Below are 18,389 nucleotides of genomic sequence, written 5' to 3'. Positions count from 1 at the left end.
CAGCAGTTGTGATGCTCTAAAGTGTGTTGATGTTATCACTGGTCATAACCCATAGTAGTATACGGCATACTTTAATCAAGCATCCCACTCTTGTCTCTGTAGAGAAGCGCTGTAGAGAAGAACTGTAGAGAAGCACTGCAGAGAAGCACTGTAGAGAAGCGCTGTAGAGATGTTTGCTTAGTAAGGTGGCTATGATCTGTCTTGATGGAAATAAGATATAAAAGATCATACTTTTGTAGAACATGTTTTGATCCTTCTTCCCAAGGATCACATTATCATGAGTTACTCCTTGACCTCACCTCCAATCTCCAACTGATACATCCTTGTCGGATCCTTCCAAGCTTGTCATCACCACTTTTGACCAAGTCACAAGTACTCAGTGGCAAATCTCTTTGCCACTCACTTGGTAAACTTGTACTTTCTATCTGTCTTTGACTTATCCGAGGTCACCGAGGACAGATCATAACAGTTGACTCCCTAGTGAGTGACTGCTTGAGCATGGCCCCCACATCTTCTATGGTGTTTAGGTCTAGGGGGATGATGGAGGATGAGGGAGATCTCTGAAGCCAAGGAAACACCTAGGATCTGATTTGAACAATTCGGTTGCGCGTAGTGGACTCCCTGCCACACTCCATCTTTTCACCAGCTATTAGACTGCCACTACGCTTGGAGACTCAACACCCCGCTTGTATACAAACCAACAGTACATCAAAGACAGCTCTGTACCGACTACGCCTCCATACCAAACACTGATGTGATTTGTCCTCTGTACACTGGTGTAGTGGATCCCAGGCCACACACCATTCGTTCACCAACCACCAGACTGCCACTACTCTTGGGAAGTCAACATCTCATCTGTATACCGGCCGACCATATACCAAATACGCCTCCGTAGTGACTACGCCTTCATGCCGAACATGTCTACAGACTGGACACTGATACGGACCGTCCGCTGTACACAAACGTGTACCGAGTCCATACACCACAGTGGTCAAATCCCGCACTTTTACCGTGTACAAACGTACTCCGTGAGAGATTCAGATCTGTATCCAGACCGAGTACAGAACAGACACGTTCTGTACATGCCCCTCACACAGATATCACACACCACAGTATCTGTATGCTATCCATGTCTCCTTTGTACTATGACCGTGACTCTCTTGAACTTCTTCCGTGTCTTCTTCCATAGTACGCTCTTATCACTACAGTACATGTCTCATGGTTCTATCCAGGTGCAATACTACTATCTATCTACACTCCAAGCATTCACTAAACTGTGGAGAGGGGTTCAATTCAGTCAAGTTGTTGCTGAACCTCCATCAACGCTACAGCAATACTCCAGAGAGAGTAGGCCAAAGTTTGACATAGCATCTGTCCAAGTGCTGTCTACTGGTTTGAAATTAACTCCAGGGAATCACTGGAAATTAAAACCCAATCATTTCCCTACCAAAGCGTAACTGACCTTCATTTATCAATAAAGCACTTAAGAGCATCCGTCAATTGTAATCCGGGCTGTTTACGTGTACCAGCAGAGTCTTTGTAAATGCCTGTTTATCCTTTAGGAATCTCATTCCTCCATGATGCCATGTATCAGCCATTGAGTCATCGATTTGATGACCCATGGAAATGCTGCGCATTATGAGCATGCCCAGATGTATCATGTCCTTGTCCTTAATCATGCATATCCCAATTCCAAATCAAACCACAAAATACAGCCTGTATATTTGCTTTCTTCAACACCAATCATCCTGCTCCACATCCTAGGACAAAAGAGCTTCACAGAACCTTGTGCAGATCTTCTACTTCTCTAACCCTTCCTGCTGGTCTCCTCAAGCTGCATGGGGTGTTTCAGGCTCTTGTATCCTCGCATCTTCTGTTTGACCAAATAGCCAGATTGCTTCCCGCCTGTCATGACGTGCTGATTTGTTTTACTTGAATCTCTATCAGCTATCTCAGACAGTATTCCCTCGACACCAGCAAGAAGGAATGATATTTCCCTCCCCTCATCGGAAGTGGTATTCTCTACCATGCTTGATGTTGCTTTGTCACAAGGGTCAGGAAGAGAATTGATCAAGGTCCTGAGGGTGAGATCCTCAAATACACCATTGTCCTGCAATTTGGTCATCATTTCTTGAACAAAGTATGAGGTTGCAGAATTGGCATATGCCCTGACTCTGTGCCCTCGCTGCAAAGCTCCCCCTGTATTTGTCCTGGGGTATTTGACTCCAAAATTGGAATTGACTTCTCTGGCAATTATGTCAAAATGCTTTGCAACCCAGGGAATGAGCACCTCCTTTCTTGGCCTGATTTCACTTCCAGTGCCGTCAAAAATTGGTGTGTCATAATCAAGGGGCCAATCAGGTGATTGCAAGAACTGATTATGAAATCCAAAGAGCTGTGATGGAGAGAATCGTCGCCCTTTGACTGCTTGTGTATGTGTCCCAGTCTGTGCATCTCCCTCTGTGCCTGCGCTTGAGGAAAACATTTTCCAGACAACATCCTCTGTATTGACTTGGGCAAGGGCTGACTTGACATGTTCATTGCACAGACCTTGAGAAGAGTCATACCTTTGTAGGATTGTGCTGGTGTTGTTGGCCATTGTTGTAGGTGCATCAGATGGACCAGCTTCTCGGGGGTAACATCCTTGCTCCATCACCAGAGCTTCTTCATATCCAGTGGCATACCCACCCACAAAGCCTTGCTGATTGTAGGAGTCAAGACCATATTGTGCTCTCATGTCAGCTTGTGTGGGCTGGATTGGCAGTGCCACAGATGCAGATGGTTCCGGGAATGAAATCAGATTCACTCCCCATGGTGTGTTTGGGTCAAATTGCACATTGAACATAGTGTCACCATCAGCCTGAAAATATTGCATACCACTGTTTTGCCAGAATCCCTCAGGTGGTGGGTGCCAAACAGGCATTGCTGGGCCGGCTGTGTCATGACGGTCACTGCCACATACATCACGTGACCTACAAGATCCCGACGCACTCTCCGCACTACTCGCTATTCTCGTCGAACTCGTAGAACTTCATTCAACGAACCCATCTCTTAGTGTCATGACGGTCACTGCCACATACATCACGTGACCTACAAGATCCCGACGCACTCTCCGCACTACTCGCTATTCTCGTCGAACTCGTAGAACTTCATTCAACGAACCCATCTCTTATTCGGTCTAATTCGACGAACTCGCCGAGTTGTAGAATATCGCTCAACGTAGATGGACGGATGGATGGATGGATATATAGGAGAATGGCTATTCTCATCTTTTGTACTCTTTTCCTTAGTGATTTCCCGATTGAAAGTCATACACCGTACCTTCGCTATCGTTCTTGACGATATCACTTAGCCTTCAGTCAGTCCAAGGCCACAACGCTCATCCTGAGGTTGTTCTCTTCGGATTCTCGTCGTTCTCGTCATTCTCGCTGAGTATCTCGTCCATCTCGTCATTATAGTTGACGCCTTTGGCGAATATCACTCAACCTTGTCTCCGTGGTGTGATAGGGCTTCATTGACTGAAGCCTCTGTTGATCATCGTGACAGTATCGGGAAATCACTATTACCTATCACACTCCCTCGTTCCTCTCGACCTTATTCTAGTTCATTGCGCCCTTCGGCGACACCCATCCTTTGCGCCCTTCTCACATGTCTCGAGCTCCGGTCACTAGATCACAAACCGCTGCTCTCAACGCTATCCTTCCCGAACACAACACTATCATGGATTCCCCTAGTCCCCCTCCCTCACCTCGTCTCCCTCCGCCACTTCATCCTGCTGGTCCTTCTCGCCCACAAGTAACAGCCGACCCTCTGTACGCTGGGCAAGAGGACGATCCCGATTCTTCAAGTAACGATGGTGATGCCGAGTCTGATTCCGACGCACGCCGAGCCATTCAGAACCGTCGACACCTACGACCCAGCTCGACTCGACCGTCCTCTCGAGTATCGTCGAAAGGAAAGGGTCGTGCACGACGACCTATATCCCCTCGACACAACTTCGTTCGACCTCCCGCCGAATCCGTCGATCTCGTCCAAATATTAACGAGTCTCACCGATAGTCAGCGAACAATCGCCGCATTGATGAGTCGTCAAGACCATGGTCGCTTCTCGACCACGCCATCCTCTTCGGCTAGAGAACCTAAGTCAGCAACGCCTGACCTATTCTTTGGCAACAAACCTGATAAGCTCGACGCTTTCATCGATCAGTGCGAAATGACATTCAAACTTCAACCATCTCGATTCCCTTCTGAAGAAGTTATGGTCATGTTCATGTACAATCTTCTCCGGGGGGCTGCACATGAGGCGGTTATGCCACTCATGGAAGTCCGACCTGTTCCCGAAGAGCTTCTTTCCAAAGAGAGGTTCCTCCAATTCCTTCAAGACAACTTCGGAGACCCCGACCGTAAGGCTACGGCCAGGAGAAAATTCAAGACTCTCAAGCAGACTGGTACTGCTGCAGAGTATTTCGCTCAGGTTAGGAAGTATGTGGCTATATTGGGGTGGAAAGACCCAGAGCCTATCCTAGAACGGGCCATTGACGGGTTGTCGGATGACCTTCAAGACGAAATCGCTCGGTCAGGAAGGGTTTTCGACGACATCAACGAATTATCAAGCTATATCGTCAAACTCGACAACCGTCTTCGTGTACGACAAGAGGAGAGGAAGAAGAAGGAAAAAGAGAAGGGCAAAGATGGTAGCAACGCTAAGTCCAATCCTTCTCAAGGCTCATCTTCACATCCTGCTCCTGTTGCTGCTTCGTCACCATCCGAAAATGCTCCCCCTAGAGGAAAACTTCCTACGGAAGAACTCAACCGTAGAATCGCCGAGGGACTCTGTAAACGTTGTGGCCAACAAGGCCATTTCGCGAAGGAGTGTACTGTTTCCTCACGTCCTACGTTTCAACCTCCCCGTCCTGCGACGCCTCATGGGCAAGCGGACCCAAAAGCTTAAGGAACGATGGAGTCAGAGAGTTACATCGTTCTGAGTCATCTAATCTCTCTGCCTTGACCCCGGACTCGTATATACCCAGTATTGACTCTGCTAGCGTTGTGTCTTCTGTTCCCCTCCCTAATTCTTCGACTTCCGAAGCTCCCGTTTCTCCCGTATCTATTTCTAATCCTTCTCAGTATCAAATCTTCTCTTTTCTTCCCTCTCGTGATGGCTCGGACTCTATTAAAACTCAAAACCTATCAAAAACAGTCGTGGATTCTGGATACCAATCAGATATACCCTCATCGCCCCTTCCGGAAGTGGAAAAGGTTGCTCACGGTAACTTAATTCCCCTCAGGAAAGAACAAGCCGCCGTTGCTGGTCAACTAGGCTTATCCCCAAGTCACGACGTGGTGGTTCTTCTGGATAGCGGAGCCACTTACAATTATATCGATAGCGACTTCGTTGAACTTCACCAATTTTCGACGAATTCATACAAAAAACCTCGGACTATCACGCTTATCGATGGTCAACCCAGTTCATCTGGCCCAACATCACTCTTCGTTGAAGAAACACTACGCCTGGACCATTTCTCTGGGATCACGCGCTTCGACGTCACCAAGCTCTCTGGTATTCATGTCATCCTTGGCTACAATTGGCTACAGGAGAATGGGGTACAGATTGACTTCGGTCGTCGTACAGTGCAGGTTCTGAAACCAGAAGGGGAGGCAGAACTACCAATCCCAGCTCTAGTTCCAGTCTCGCCGTCGTCCTCGTCCTCGTCCTCGTCCTCGTCCTCGTCCTCGTCCTCGTCCTCGCCCACGCCCTCGCCCTCGTCCCCGGTTCCACCTTCGTCAATGGTTGCGCAAGTATCTTCCAGCAAGGCTGCTTCGCGAAGCAGAGGAGGAAAGGAAGTTTCGAGTCCTCCCAACTCCATCCCTGTGAGTCAACCGAGCAAATGGAAGGGCAGTAACGTCCCTGGTCCTAGTGATACCCCTCCGAATCGACTGTACGCCGTCGCGTTGGGTGATTCCGACGAATTGGACGAAGACGTCAGCACCTTGCCATCCTTTACCGAATCAATGGAACTCTCCGATGAGGAACTCGCCGAAATCCTCGAATTAGTCCCCGAAACGTACCGCGAATTTCTCGATATCTTTCATCCTCGATGGGGTAAAGAGACTCTTGCTCCCCATAGAGAATACGATTTGAAGATTCAACTCAAACCCGGCACCGTTCTCGAACCTGCACCGTTGTATGAGCTTGGTCCTGAACAAGTTGAAGCCCTTCGGGAAACTCTTGAAAGGGAACGAGCAGCAGGAAGAATTCGTCCCAGTAATTCCCCTTACGGCTCCCCCACGTTCTTCGTACCGAAAAAGGACGGGAAGTATAGGATGGTTGTTGACTACAGAAAGCTCAACAATGCTACCATACCAGATGCCTACCCTTTACCTCTTATCAGCCAGATCATTCTCGATCTCTCGAAATCCAAGTGGTTCAGCAAGTTCGACCTCCCTAGCGCATACCAGCTGCTACGAATGGCCAAGGGGTTCGAGAAACTTACTGCCTTCAGAACTCAGTTTGGAATGTTTGAATCCACGGTGGTCAGAGATGGTTTGAGGAATGCTCCGGCAGGGTATCAACATTTCTTGAACGAGTTGTTCGCTCACCTCTTGGGTTTAGGAGTTATCATCTACATCGACGATATTATCGTGCATGCTAGGAGTCGAAAGGAACTTCGACGATTGACTCGCTTAGTCTTCAAGATCCTTCGCAAGGCAAATCTTTATCTCAACGCTAAGAAGTGCGAGTTTGAGCGTGAAGAAGTTAAGTTCCTTGGTTTCATGATCTCTGCCAAGGGCGTTAGGGCCGACACTGCTTACGTGCAAGGTGTTGTGGACTTCCCTGTTCCCAGAACACTTCGACAATGCCGAAGCTTCGTTGGACTTGCAAGCTATTATCGTCGATTTGTCAAGGATTTCTCTCGTATCGCTCGACCACTCAACATCCTTACTGGCAAGAACGTTCCTTTCATTTGGGGAGATCTCCAGCAAAGGGCTTTCGAAACACTCAAGACCGCGTTAACTCAAGCTCCCGTCCTCGCCCACTTTAACCCTGAAGCGGAAACTCTGGTTCAAACAGATGCTTCTCACTTCGGATGGGGTTTCGTTATTTCTCAGATCGATCCGGTAACTCAACTAGAACATCCAGTTGTTATGGAGTCAGGTGCGTTCAAAGGTGCTGAGTTGAGGTATACTGTTACAGAAAAGGAGTTCCTGGCGATTGTGATGGCTTTTCGACGAAAACGTCATTTATTATTGCAGGTTTCGTCGACTGTTATCACGGACCACCTCAACCTCACGTATTGGATGGAACCTCGACAACTTAATCCACGACAAGCTCGATGGGTCGACGTTCTCTCCGGATTTTCGTTCAAAATCGTCTATCGTCCAGGCTCCAAGGCAGCCTTCCCTGATGCACTTTCCCGACGCCCTGATTACTTGCCTAACGGCGAGGATAAGGAGCAAGACTTCGTCCAAGCCCTACCTAACCTCGATCAGTCTTCTGAATCCTTTCACGCTTACGTCTTTCCCCTTCGCGCGTTGGTCCACTCCTTGTACGGCGAAGAGACCGGTATAACATCAAGAGCTGAAGACAACGATGATGTCGATGTGGAGAGAATAGTGGAAGGATTGAAGCTGGATTCAGATCTTGATCAGGTGAGGAATGACTTATCCACGGAATCTACTGTCATCGATGCTTCGCCAGGTACTTCGGACTCCAACGATCCTTCCAAGTTGAGAGGTTTCGTTCGACGGATGGGATTCAACAGTGCCACAACTCTCGCTTTCGACTCTCAAGGATTGCTCCGAATCAATGGACGAATCTACATTCCTGACAATGGAACTTGTCGAGCCAAGGTCATCAACGCTCATCACGATAGTGTTCTCGCTGGACATCCTGGTGTAAGTAAGACTCACGATCTGATCCAAAGGGAATATTGCTGGCTTGGTCTTCGCAGGGATGTCGAGCTTTATATCAAGGGGTGTGCGATCTGTCAACGTAACAAGCCAGTTCGACAGAAACCACATGGGCTCCTCCAATCCCTCGAAGTCCCGAATCTCCCGTGGTCAGCAATCTCGATGGATTTCGTAGAAGAACTACCTAAGTCAAAAGGATACAACTCGATCCTTGTTGTCGTTGATAGGTTGACGAAATGGGCGGTTTCATTCCTACAACTACGAAACTCACCGCTCTTGGGTGCGTCGATCTGATTGTCGACAACATCATCACCCAGCATGGTCTCCCGTCCAGTATCGTCTCCGATCGCGGTTCGAAGTTTACGAGTCGAGTGTGGGATGGTGTCTGCAAGTCCCTCGGTATCAAGGCTTCCCTGTCCACCGCTTGGCACCCTCAGACCGACGGTCAAACGGAAAGGGTCAACCAGGTCCTCGAACAATATCTTCGCATCTTCACTTCGTACAAGCAAGACAATTGGTCGTCATTGCTTTCTCTCGCGTCATTCTCGTACAACAATTCGGTGCATTCGGCTATTAAGATGTCACCGTTCTTCGCCAACTACGGTTATGACCCTCGATGGGTTGATCAGATCATCGAAGGCGCCTCGCATCTCGAATCCGTCGTTATGAAGGTGAAGTCTCTACAGGAAGTACACGAATTGTGTAAGCAAAACATAGAAGTCGCCAATGAGGACTATGCTCGCTACTTCAATGAGAAGCGGAGAGAGGATCCAGGATACAAGGTCGGGGATCAGGTTTTACTCAACGTTCGGAACATGACGACAAAGCGACCCATGAAGAAGTTGGATATCAAATGGTCTGGTCCCTACACCGTATCCGAAGTCATCGGCGATCGAGCTTGTCGGCTCGAGCTTCCTGATACGATGCGAGTTCATCCTGTTTTCAACGTCATCCTGCTTCGTCATTTCACACCCCCTCAACTGCCTGGTCAATCTTATGAACCGCCTGGACCAGTTGAAGTCGACGAAATAGGCGAAAACTACGAAGTTGAACGGATCATTGACTCTCGTATTCGCCGAAATCGATTAGAATATCAAGTAGAATGGTTGGGCTACAAGGGTACCGACGAACACGTCAGCTGGGAGCCTGCGGCGAACTTATTGGGAGCTCAAGAGCTTGTAGCGGAGTTCCATCGAACGAATCCTGATAAGCCTCGGGCTTGATCTCATATCTCATCGTAACGTACTCTGTTTCTTTTGTTTCGGTCTCACACATCACAATCCTGTTTATTATCTCTCTGACTGGTCGTGTTAACGCTTGGCTGTGATGTTCCTTTTATCTGGATAAGGTCTCAAGGATACGATACTTGCTAATTATTCTGTTATGCAGGGCATGTGTACATGTATTATTACAACAGTCTACTTTCTCGGTCTCAAACTCGACAAACGATCCCCACTCGCTCCGCTTGAAGCACCCCTTCGACCCCTTCCTCTTCTACTTCCACCTTGTCTATTACCCCGCGCTGACCCTTCTTCTGTAGCACCAACCTCGGACCCTGCTTCACCGCCCCCGCTCCCACCGGAGAGACCCTCACCTTCGAAGTCGCTTGTGAAAGACTCGAGGTCCAGCCCCATCAGCCCACCAAGTCGACGAGCCTCCTGGACGTGGTACGCCCTCGTGACGCCACTGGTGCTCCTAGCAGACTCAATCGAAATCATGAATGTAGTCAAGCTTCCAGAGGAGACTTTTGGCGACAAGGCTCGTCTCGGTCTATAATGAGAACAGGACATACTCGTGCAGGTGAAGCACTTGGAGTTTATCCTGTTCGGACCAAGACAGACGAGTCCTTGAAGCTCGCAAGTGTCACAAGGGGGGTCTCGAACAACGGCATCGGGGTGGGAGGACTATCGTCGTAATCAGCTAAGTACTCTCTTACATCTCGCCAAGCACGGCGAATTCGCTAAAATAAGTGCAGACAAAATCATAGTTTAACGTACTCGGATTGCCTCGGGGGTACGAAGACTGCTCTTCGGCCTAGGCTTCTTCGGCGTCACCGGCAAGGACGGAGAACCAGACTCTCCCCTTGTCTGGGGTGCGGGGGCACATCGGCCGAAAGAGTCCTCTCTCTGTCATTCGCCTCAGCCTCGGCCTGGCCTTGAACAATCTCGTCATGAGCGTCGCCTTGGTTGTCGAGGACCTCAGGTATCGGAACTGTGTTTTGTGCTAACAATTAGCGTGCTATACGATCGTTCAAACTTACTACACTTACTCATAGCTCCGGCATCCAAACCACTCGCAGTCACCTCTCTTCTCCTCCTTTCCTCATTCCCCTCGAACTCTTCTTCTATAACCGGCATCGGCACGTATGCTGCTGGGTGTCAGTATGTTGCTTGTCAAACGCAGCCTCAAGACACTCACGCGTAATACCCGGCATTCCCTCATCCTCAACGAGCTCAGGCTCACCCTCGCTCACCTGCTCAACCAACGCTTCGACGCGACGGTCTCCACGCGTTCTCACCTCCACGTCTGGTCCTAGGACCCTCTCATTGGGGCCTTGGAAAGGGCCTAAGTATACCACTCGTTAGCTGTTTTCGCTGATTGATCAATCTCGTCCCATAGGACTCACCAGTACGGTCCACCACTTCCCATTCCTCGATCTCCGCCACGCTCTCCGAGCCATCCGTTGGTCGTTCGAACACAGGTTCTCGAACGTACGCTACAGTCTCGTCAGCGGATGGCACTTCACTGTCGGACTCGAACGTACCTCGTGCAATCATCTCGAGCTCCAAATCTAGCTCTCGCTTTACTTCATCTACCGCCAGTAGATCTGCATTCAGAGGCATGGTCTCGACACTTGGCATGGTTGCATTGTCCGTGAGATCGATCAATTCCGCGGTTGCGGTATGGTCGATCGTTTCGGAGGCCTCAACGGCCGTGTTGATCCCTATGTTGATTGATTATCAGCAAGCATTCGCTAAGTTTTCTCGTTTCCCTTGTTCTTGCATTGTGTGTACTCACTGTCGTTGTCCCTCACCTCCGCGACCTCTGCACTGTCGGCATCAAGTACCAACTCCAGTCCTTCTCCCTCTACAATCGTTCGCTCTATCATACGCACATTTATCAGTCAACATTCACATCCCTTCGCGGTTTTCGCCACTCTCGCTTTCTTTCTTTCCGTTGCTCTCATCGTTCTCGCTATTCTCGTCGATCTCACTCTTACGATCAACCCAATCTTACTCACGACCGTCATTTCGTCCGATAATGATCATACCGGTCGCTACTCTCAGCGATATTTCTGTTACACTCGGTGTCAGCACGGTCCTGCTCCTTTGCAGCACGATAGACTCACGAGAACGCCCTTGTGGGCGGTTGTAAGGGTGGAATCGTTGTGACATGGTAGTAGTAATGGGGAGTTGTTGAGTGAATGAATGTGAGGAAGTGTTTGGAAACGATTTGAGAAGTGAAGGGGGATTAACGATAAGTTGAGTATTTCTCTTGTTTGTTTCTCTCTGTCATTCAACATACCCCTCCTTTCGACGATATGTTGCTGCGCTGTCAGAAAATTGCCTTTTCTAGTACCGACCGACGTCAATGTCGCCATTGTGCGCTCGAACCCCTCCTTTCGACTCCGTTCTCGCTTCTGCTTCGGGCAGTCTTCGTCGCCCTCTCCGATTTCGCCATTGTTCTCGTCGAATTCATTGTTGTCTCGCCGGAGCTCGACCGTAAGGGTGGGCAGAGTGTCATGACGGTCACTGCCACATACATCACGTGACCTACAAGATCCCGACGCACTCTCCGCACTACTCGCTATTCTCGTCGAACTCGTAGAACTTCATTCAACGAACCCATCTCTTAGTGTCATGACGGTCACTGCCACATACATCACGTGACCTACAAGATCCCGACGCACTCTCCGCACTACTCGCTATTCTCGTCGAACTCGTAGAACTTCATTCAACGAACCCATCTCTTATTCGGTCTAATTCGACGAACTCGCCGAGTTGTAGAATATCGCTCAACGTAGATGGACGGATGGATGGATGGATATATAGGAGAATGGCTATTCTCATCTTTTGTACTCTTTTCCTTAGTGATTTCCCGATTGAAAGTCATACACCGTACCTTCGCTATCGTTCTTGACGATATCACTTAGCCTTCAGTCAGTCCAAGGCCACAACGCTCATCCTGAGGTTGTTCTCTTCGGATTCTCGTCGTTCTCGTCATTCTCGCTGAGTATCTCGTCCATCTCGTCATTATAGTTGACGCCTTTGGCGAATATCACTCAACCTTGTCTCCGTGGTGTGATAGGGCTTCATTGACTGAAGCCTCTGTTGATCATCGTGACAGGCTGTCAATACTTGGTCAGACAGAACAAAAGAAGGTGAGGGGAACTGGCCATGTATCATTGAAAATGAAGAGGTGACTGAGAGCGGGCTGGGATCAACATAATTGGGCTGAGAGTCTTGGAAGGCATCTGGATTGGTGAAGCTGGGGTCTAATAGGCAGGATGATTCACGTTAATCAAGATTACTGGAGTTACCAATGACTAGAACAGGGTACATACCTGTTGACATGATGATGGAGTGCAGTCTTTTGACAAAGTGTTGACAATATCTAGGACATGTGAGTAAAGCATAGACTGTACAAGGGCTTGCATGTGATTGCTGACCAGTTTCAAGTGATTGTATGAGAAAGTAAACGAGATAGAATTGAGAGCTTTTTCCAACAAGAGAGGTTTGTATGGACTGGAATCCCACCCCTCCCCTTCCAAGGGGGCGACTTGGAGGCAATCTCCTCCAAGGAGATGCAGTTGAAAGGAAGGTCCGATCATGTATTTCCCAGGGATTGACCGACGTTACCCGTACAGGGGCCTTGAGAAGGCAAACATCATTTGTTAAGGAGAAGTAACAAAAGGAGTGTCTGCGGTGGATGTACAGGATGCACTGACGTTATACGACGGCGAAGGGGCATGCGATGACACAACGTCAAGGGGAAAAGCTGAAAGACCACATATAACGAAACAACGACGCACCGATATCACCATCCCCATGCTGTTGTGTAAAGTGCAAAGATACTGTAGAACTGTTCTGCATAGTCATGTCCGGCATAAGAGGCGTAAAGATACGTTTTCAAGACGGAAACGAAAGGAGCGACGTTAGGTAAGCAAGCGATGGATATAGTATGAGTGGGTATCCAGATGTGTATGAGTAGTACGTGAACAAACAAGCAGTCAAAGCATAGCAGAGGGGTATACTTTACGAGTCCTGTATTTACAATGAGTACTGGATGAACGAATGACCGGCATGTATGAATCTAAACAAGAAAAGTCAAAGACGAAAAACGAAAGCAGACCGAAATCATGACCCAAGACTTATGCGCCTTCCTCGACCTTGTCCATTGGTCTCTTACCCATCCCCATCGCACCCTTCAGGCTCTTCACCCACCCCTTTACTTTTCGGCCCTCCACACCTGGACCAGTCGCACCTGTGCCCGCGCCAGCCTTCATCGCCATGACAGATTGAGCGCCTGGCGTTCCCGGTCTTGCATCGTGGTTGGAAATAGTCATTGATCGGAGGGTCAATCGCGACGATCGTTTCTCAACCTTGTGACTTGGCATATCAACTTTGTCTTTCGAAGTAGAATCGCCAAGTAGGGCACGAGCTCGATCTCGCAGCGAAGCCATTGATGAAGATGGCTTCATCATCGCTCGTCCGGAACTGAGACTTCCCCATCCTTCACCTTGTCTCACAATGCCAGGTTCGTTTCGAAGCATTCGCTCGGCTCGCACTCGGCGAGGTGTTCCTACCATCATTTCTTCCTCATCGTCAGAGAAAGGATGGTTGTTTTCGTCGTATTGCTGCTCAGCGATGAAGGAAGCAGAAGGAATAACGGGTAAGGTATTGAAATTGCGCAAGTTCGATTCGGACTTTCGTAAAGGAACGCGTGGAGCACGAGTGGTTGACGACGCGAAAGACGATCGGAGCGCAGGGGTGGAAGGTGCACCTCGCAAAGCGTGAGTCTGTGTGGCAGTAGCTGGCGGTTTGAGTGCGATCAGTTGGGCAGGATCAGCTACGAAGGTGATCTGAGTCAGCCATTGCTACCAGTATAGATATGCTGTAGAATAGGTAGCTTACGTGTGTTTGATCTCGGCTGAACCTTGTCCTCCTTCTTCTCAGCTCCGAAGAGCTTCAAGACATGAGACACTGTGTCGGATATGAATCAGCCATTCTGCCTTGACGATATCCGTTCAACATACTCACCAGTTGGTCTCTCCTTCTTGCCCCTCTTACCTTGCTCCTCCATCCATGCATTCGCCGCTCTCACTTTCTCCTCCGCCTCCGCGTACGTCATCCACTTCGGTGGCGTAGAAGGCTCCACCTGCGTCGAGCTCGTTCTCAAATGAGCAGGTAACGAACCATTCTTGTCCGGCGTGACACCAAATCTGTGTTCTTGCGAGTCGCCGGTGATTTCCGTCGGGATCGTGAGGACTGGCAAACCGGGCTCTCGTCCTTCTGCAAGTGCTCTTCGTGCGTCTTCGATAATGTATTCGACGTTCTTGATCCATGCTGACATCTTGTCCAGTCTATTGTCGAGAGCCAAAGCTTCTACAGACTTAGTTTGTGGTAACGTAGATTGCGATGCTCGAGGTGTCGATGTAGGTGACGCGGTGTCCATATGAGTGAAGGCAGGAGCAGAATGCTTGGATTGACGTGATGGCGAAGCAGGGTAAACGGCCTTGTCTTCCTTCTCGTTCATGAGAGTTTCGACCAAATCTCCTGACACTTGACGGAATCGAACAAGTTTCTCTTGATCAGACATGAGAATCTTCTCCCGAAGCTCGGCAAGAGGAGACTCTTCATCTGAAGCAGGGAAGATCTTGCCGGTGATAACGTTGAGCTCGGCATGAGGACGAGGACCATGTCGACGGGTCTTCTGAGGAGACGGGGTAGGTATGGCTTGAGCGCTTGATCTTTGAGTACGGGCTACGTGAAGTGGATCAGCCATACTGCCCACAGGACTAGATACGATAATTCAGACTTACGAGGCGACATTGGAGGGGCAGCTTGCTGATGTCCGGTCTTCTGCTCGTGGTGGAAGTGCACGACTGCAGAGCATAGTCAGATTACAATTTCACCGAGCCGGATAAGGGTGATAGCTCACCTGTGTCCACCTCCTTGTCCCCCTCCCTGACCTTGATATCGACCTCTTCTTCCTTGACCTCTACAAGCACAGCTCGCTCAAGACCAAGACTTCGCCTCTGTTCATCTTTCTGCTCTTTGCTCTTCTCAAGCTCGACAGCAGAGTCCAGACTCTTCGGTCTAGGCGGCTCTGGAGCGTGTCTCTTTACTGCTGCCAGAGCATCGTGGACCTTTTCGTCTTTCTCCTTGTGGTGATGCTGGTGAAGCTTCTTGACGCCTTCAAGGGATCGCATCGTCTTGATAACTGCATCATCCTTGCTCTTCGGAGCAGTGGATGTGGAAGAGAGGACCGAGACTCGCTTGTCTTTGAGTGTGGACGTCGAAGTAGAGTGAGTGAGGTCTTTGCCACATGAGGCGGAAGTTGGGCGGGACAGCGAAGTGAGTTGCGAGTCCGAAGTACGGGGAGCGACCTTCTTGCCAGCTAAGAGAGCGGCAGGTGTCAGCGTACACTGTATTGGACAAGCAGGGCAGCTCGCTGACTTACCAGTGACAGCGAGCTCCTTCATTCGGAGAGGTTGAGCGGGCTTCAACACCTTGGTAGCTGAAGTATCCACGCATCAGCAACAAGCTTTGTTGGTCTGGTTACGTTACTCACGCGTCGGGTCTTCTTGCTCTCCGTTCTTATCGTCCTTCTCATCCTCTACCCGCATCTTGATCACCAACTTGCTCTGCTTCTTGACCATCTCGTGCTCTTGCACCGCTACATTCTCCTTGTCGTCCTCATCTTTCTCCAACTTCTCCTTCTTGGCCTTACTGACGCTAGTATGCTGCTTGATGGATTCTCCAAGGGCTGTAGGAGTAGCTGTTCGATGATATGGTTCTCTGTTGTGGTCCTTCTTGACCTTGCGTTTCTTCTTCTTCTCCTTATCGCCAGTCGTCGCAGTGGCATTGTTTGCATGTGCAAGAGCTTGGGTGAACTCTTCGGGTGGTGGGAGTGGTTCCTCTGAGTCGTCGAAACTCGCTGCGGCGCGGACGAAATGAGGCGTGACGATAACGCTCGGTGCAGAAGGTTGGAGAGCTTGATGGTGGTATGCGTCCATCGCGGTGGATCGGTGCGTCGGGTCAGGGTGAATCATGTGACGCAGCAGATCTTCAAGGTCTACAGAATACAGGAGGAGTTAGTAGGATCTCTGGTGTCGAGTCAGGGACTGTACTCACCTTCAGGCATGGCCCACTCGCCGATCCAGACACCACGTCTTGATCGTTCGTAATAGACGACCAGCTGGTCTGGAGTCGCGAACTGTTCTTCCTCCCCTTCGTCCTCGAAGGGTGTCCGACCGATGAGGATCTCGAACATGGTAATCTAGGGTTGTCAGCTGTCAACCCACTCTACGGTTGTGGGGTCATGATCTAACTCACTCCAAGAGACCAGACGTCGGATGCGCGTTCGTCGTGTGGCATACCTTTTGCCCTGTGTGGATCAAGATACTACATCCAATCACATCTTATCAGCTCTATGTCTCTTACATGCCAAGTTATGCAGCACTCACCTCTGGTGTCCCCCAGTTCAGCGAGCTCAGAAAACTTCCCCTTGAACCAACTTCCCACTTCTGTGCGAACCCGAAGTCGACCAAGACTGGCACGTCATTGTGACTCAACAGGACGTTCGCAGGCTTGATGTCGTTGTGTGTGATACCTCTCTCGTGGAGGTATCCGACAGCCGATGCCAGCTGACGAAAGTAAGGAGTTGCTCGAGATGGTGGGAGACAAACAGGGATGAGGTCCGCGAGATGTGGCATGATAACCCTATTAAGTGAGCAGACCAATCTCAACAATGTTCGACCGATGAATTTGGTAACAAGAATTTTCCACTCACAAAGCATAACTTGGCGTGATTACAAACGCTTCGAACTGGATGATACTTGGATGAGGTTCGTGTCGGAGTGATCGAATGATTTTCATCTCGCCCCAGAGAGCTTTCACCCGAGCAGCAGTGGTCTATATCAAACGAAGCCAAGACTCAGCTTCAATCATACATTTAAGTGAGAAGGATTGAAGCTGGACTTACAGCTGTTTTACTCCTGTGGACCAACTTGATAGCCACTTTCCCTCCAGCGCCACTTCCACCACTGGCAGCTGCCTTCTTTCCGAGTCGCACTACCGCCGCATTCCCGCTGGCTTCAGCACCGCCGAGCACGCTCGCCCTTGGATGTTTGGGTTTACACAGCCATACACTTCCCCAATTACCGAATCCGATCTCGGTGATGAATGTGAAGCGCTCAGAGAGCTGTTGATCGGTCAAGGAGAAGATATCGTCGACTTGAGAGACCGCAGCTGCGATGTTGGGGTGAAGTGTATTCTCTCCCCCTGTCCCACTTGCGTCATATGTGGAGTGGGTCAATGTGGGCTGAGACGCGTACGTTTGAACAGCAGACCCTGGGTTTCCAGTGACGTCTCCGTCGGTATCGGAAATCAAGGAGGACGAAGCGGAATAATTCGCGTCGAAGGCACCATCTTGTGCGTAAGATTGAGCCAGTTGGTGATCTTCGTTGGGATCGATCAGACTGATTGGGGACTGGGTGTTGTATGAGATAGTATCAAATTCGGGCCTCTTGCTTCTCGGACTCGGACTGGCAGTGTCTCCAGGACTAGGAGTGGCAGAGTCATATGTGAAGGCGGAACGAGAATCGATTCTGGACAGATTGTGAGAAAATGATGTATTTGATGATGCGGTCGTAGATGTCGATGAGGTAAGGCTGGGAATGGGCGTAGGATCGAGAGGTGAAAGATGAGTTGTTGATTGAGGAGCAGGTTGTTTAGGGTGAGGAGGAGTGAGACCGAGTCGAAGTCGGATCTTGGATTTCGGTTTGTGCAGTGTAGGTTGTGAGGAGACCATAGTGGGCTTTGCTGACCAGATTTGTGGTCGTTCAGGAAGAAGAGATTGAGATGATGTAAATCAAGAGTCGATCTACGCGAGGAGATAAGCTTGATCGTTCGGGATTAGCTTGATAAGGTGTTGTTGATGAGCGTAGAAGCACAGGCAAGATCGTTGATGATATCGTAAAATGAGCGTAAAGCGACGACACAGTTCGTCAACGTTGAGATGGGTATGGAACGGGATGCAGGTAACAAACAAGTAAGTATGCGGGCAAGGTATGTTAGCTGATAGAGAAAAGGATAAACAAATGGAGAAGACGATGAATCTGTCAACCGTTAGTGTTCTAGTCCTTATCGTGTGGAGATGAAGTGCTCAGACCACTTGTTTACTTCCTTTGCGGCTGTTTGCATCCTACCCTACTGCAGGGTCGAAAGGACGTTGAATGATGGTTTAGTAGAACGT

The 18,389-nt window shown here is 49.5% G+C and overlaps 1 protein-coding gene across 1 annotated transcript; it reads right to left on the bottom strand.

The window, feature by feature from the left end:
- Window positions 1-13,281: 13,281 nt before the first annotated feature.
- Window positions 13,282-17,945, bottom strand: CI109_103239 (uncharacterized protein; the record flags this gene model as incomplete). The annotated part of the gene is made up of 12 exons (XM_032001624.1): window positions 13,282-13,979; window positions 14,045-14,113; window positions 14,171-14,893; window positions 14,953-15,015; window positions 15,072-15,530; window positions 15,594-15,650; window positions 15,705-16,208; window positions 16,268-16,412; window positions 16,469-16,537; window positions 16,600-16,855; window positions 16,926-17,047; window positions 17,118-17,945. The coding sequence occupies 12 exons, from the start codon at window positions 17,943-17,945 to the stop codon at window positions 13,282-13,284; spliced, it is 3,993 nt and encodes a 1,330-aa protein (XP_031864514.1).
- Between the last annotated feature and the right edge of the window lie 444 nt (window positions 17,946-18,389).

The sequence above is a fragment of the Kwoniella shandongensis genome, chromosome 5, assembly GCF_008629635.2.
Source record: "Kwoniella shandongensis chromosome 5, complete sequence".
NCBI classification, from domain to species: domain Eukaryota; kingdom Fungi; phylum Basidiomycota; class Tremellomycetes; order Tremellales; family Cryptococcaceae; genus Kwoniella; species Kwoniella shandongensis.
This window is presented reverse-complemented; position numbering and strand designations above follow the sequence as displayed.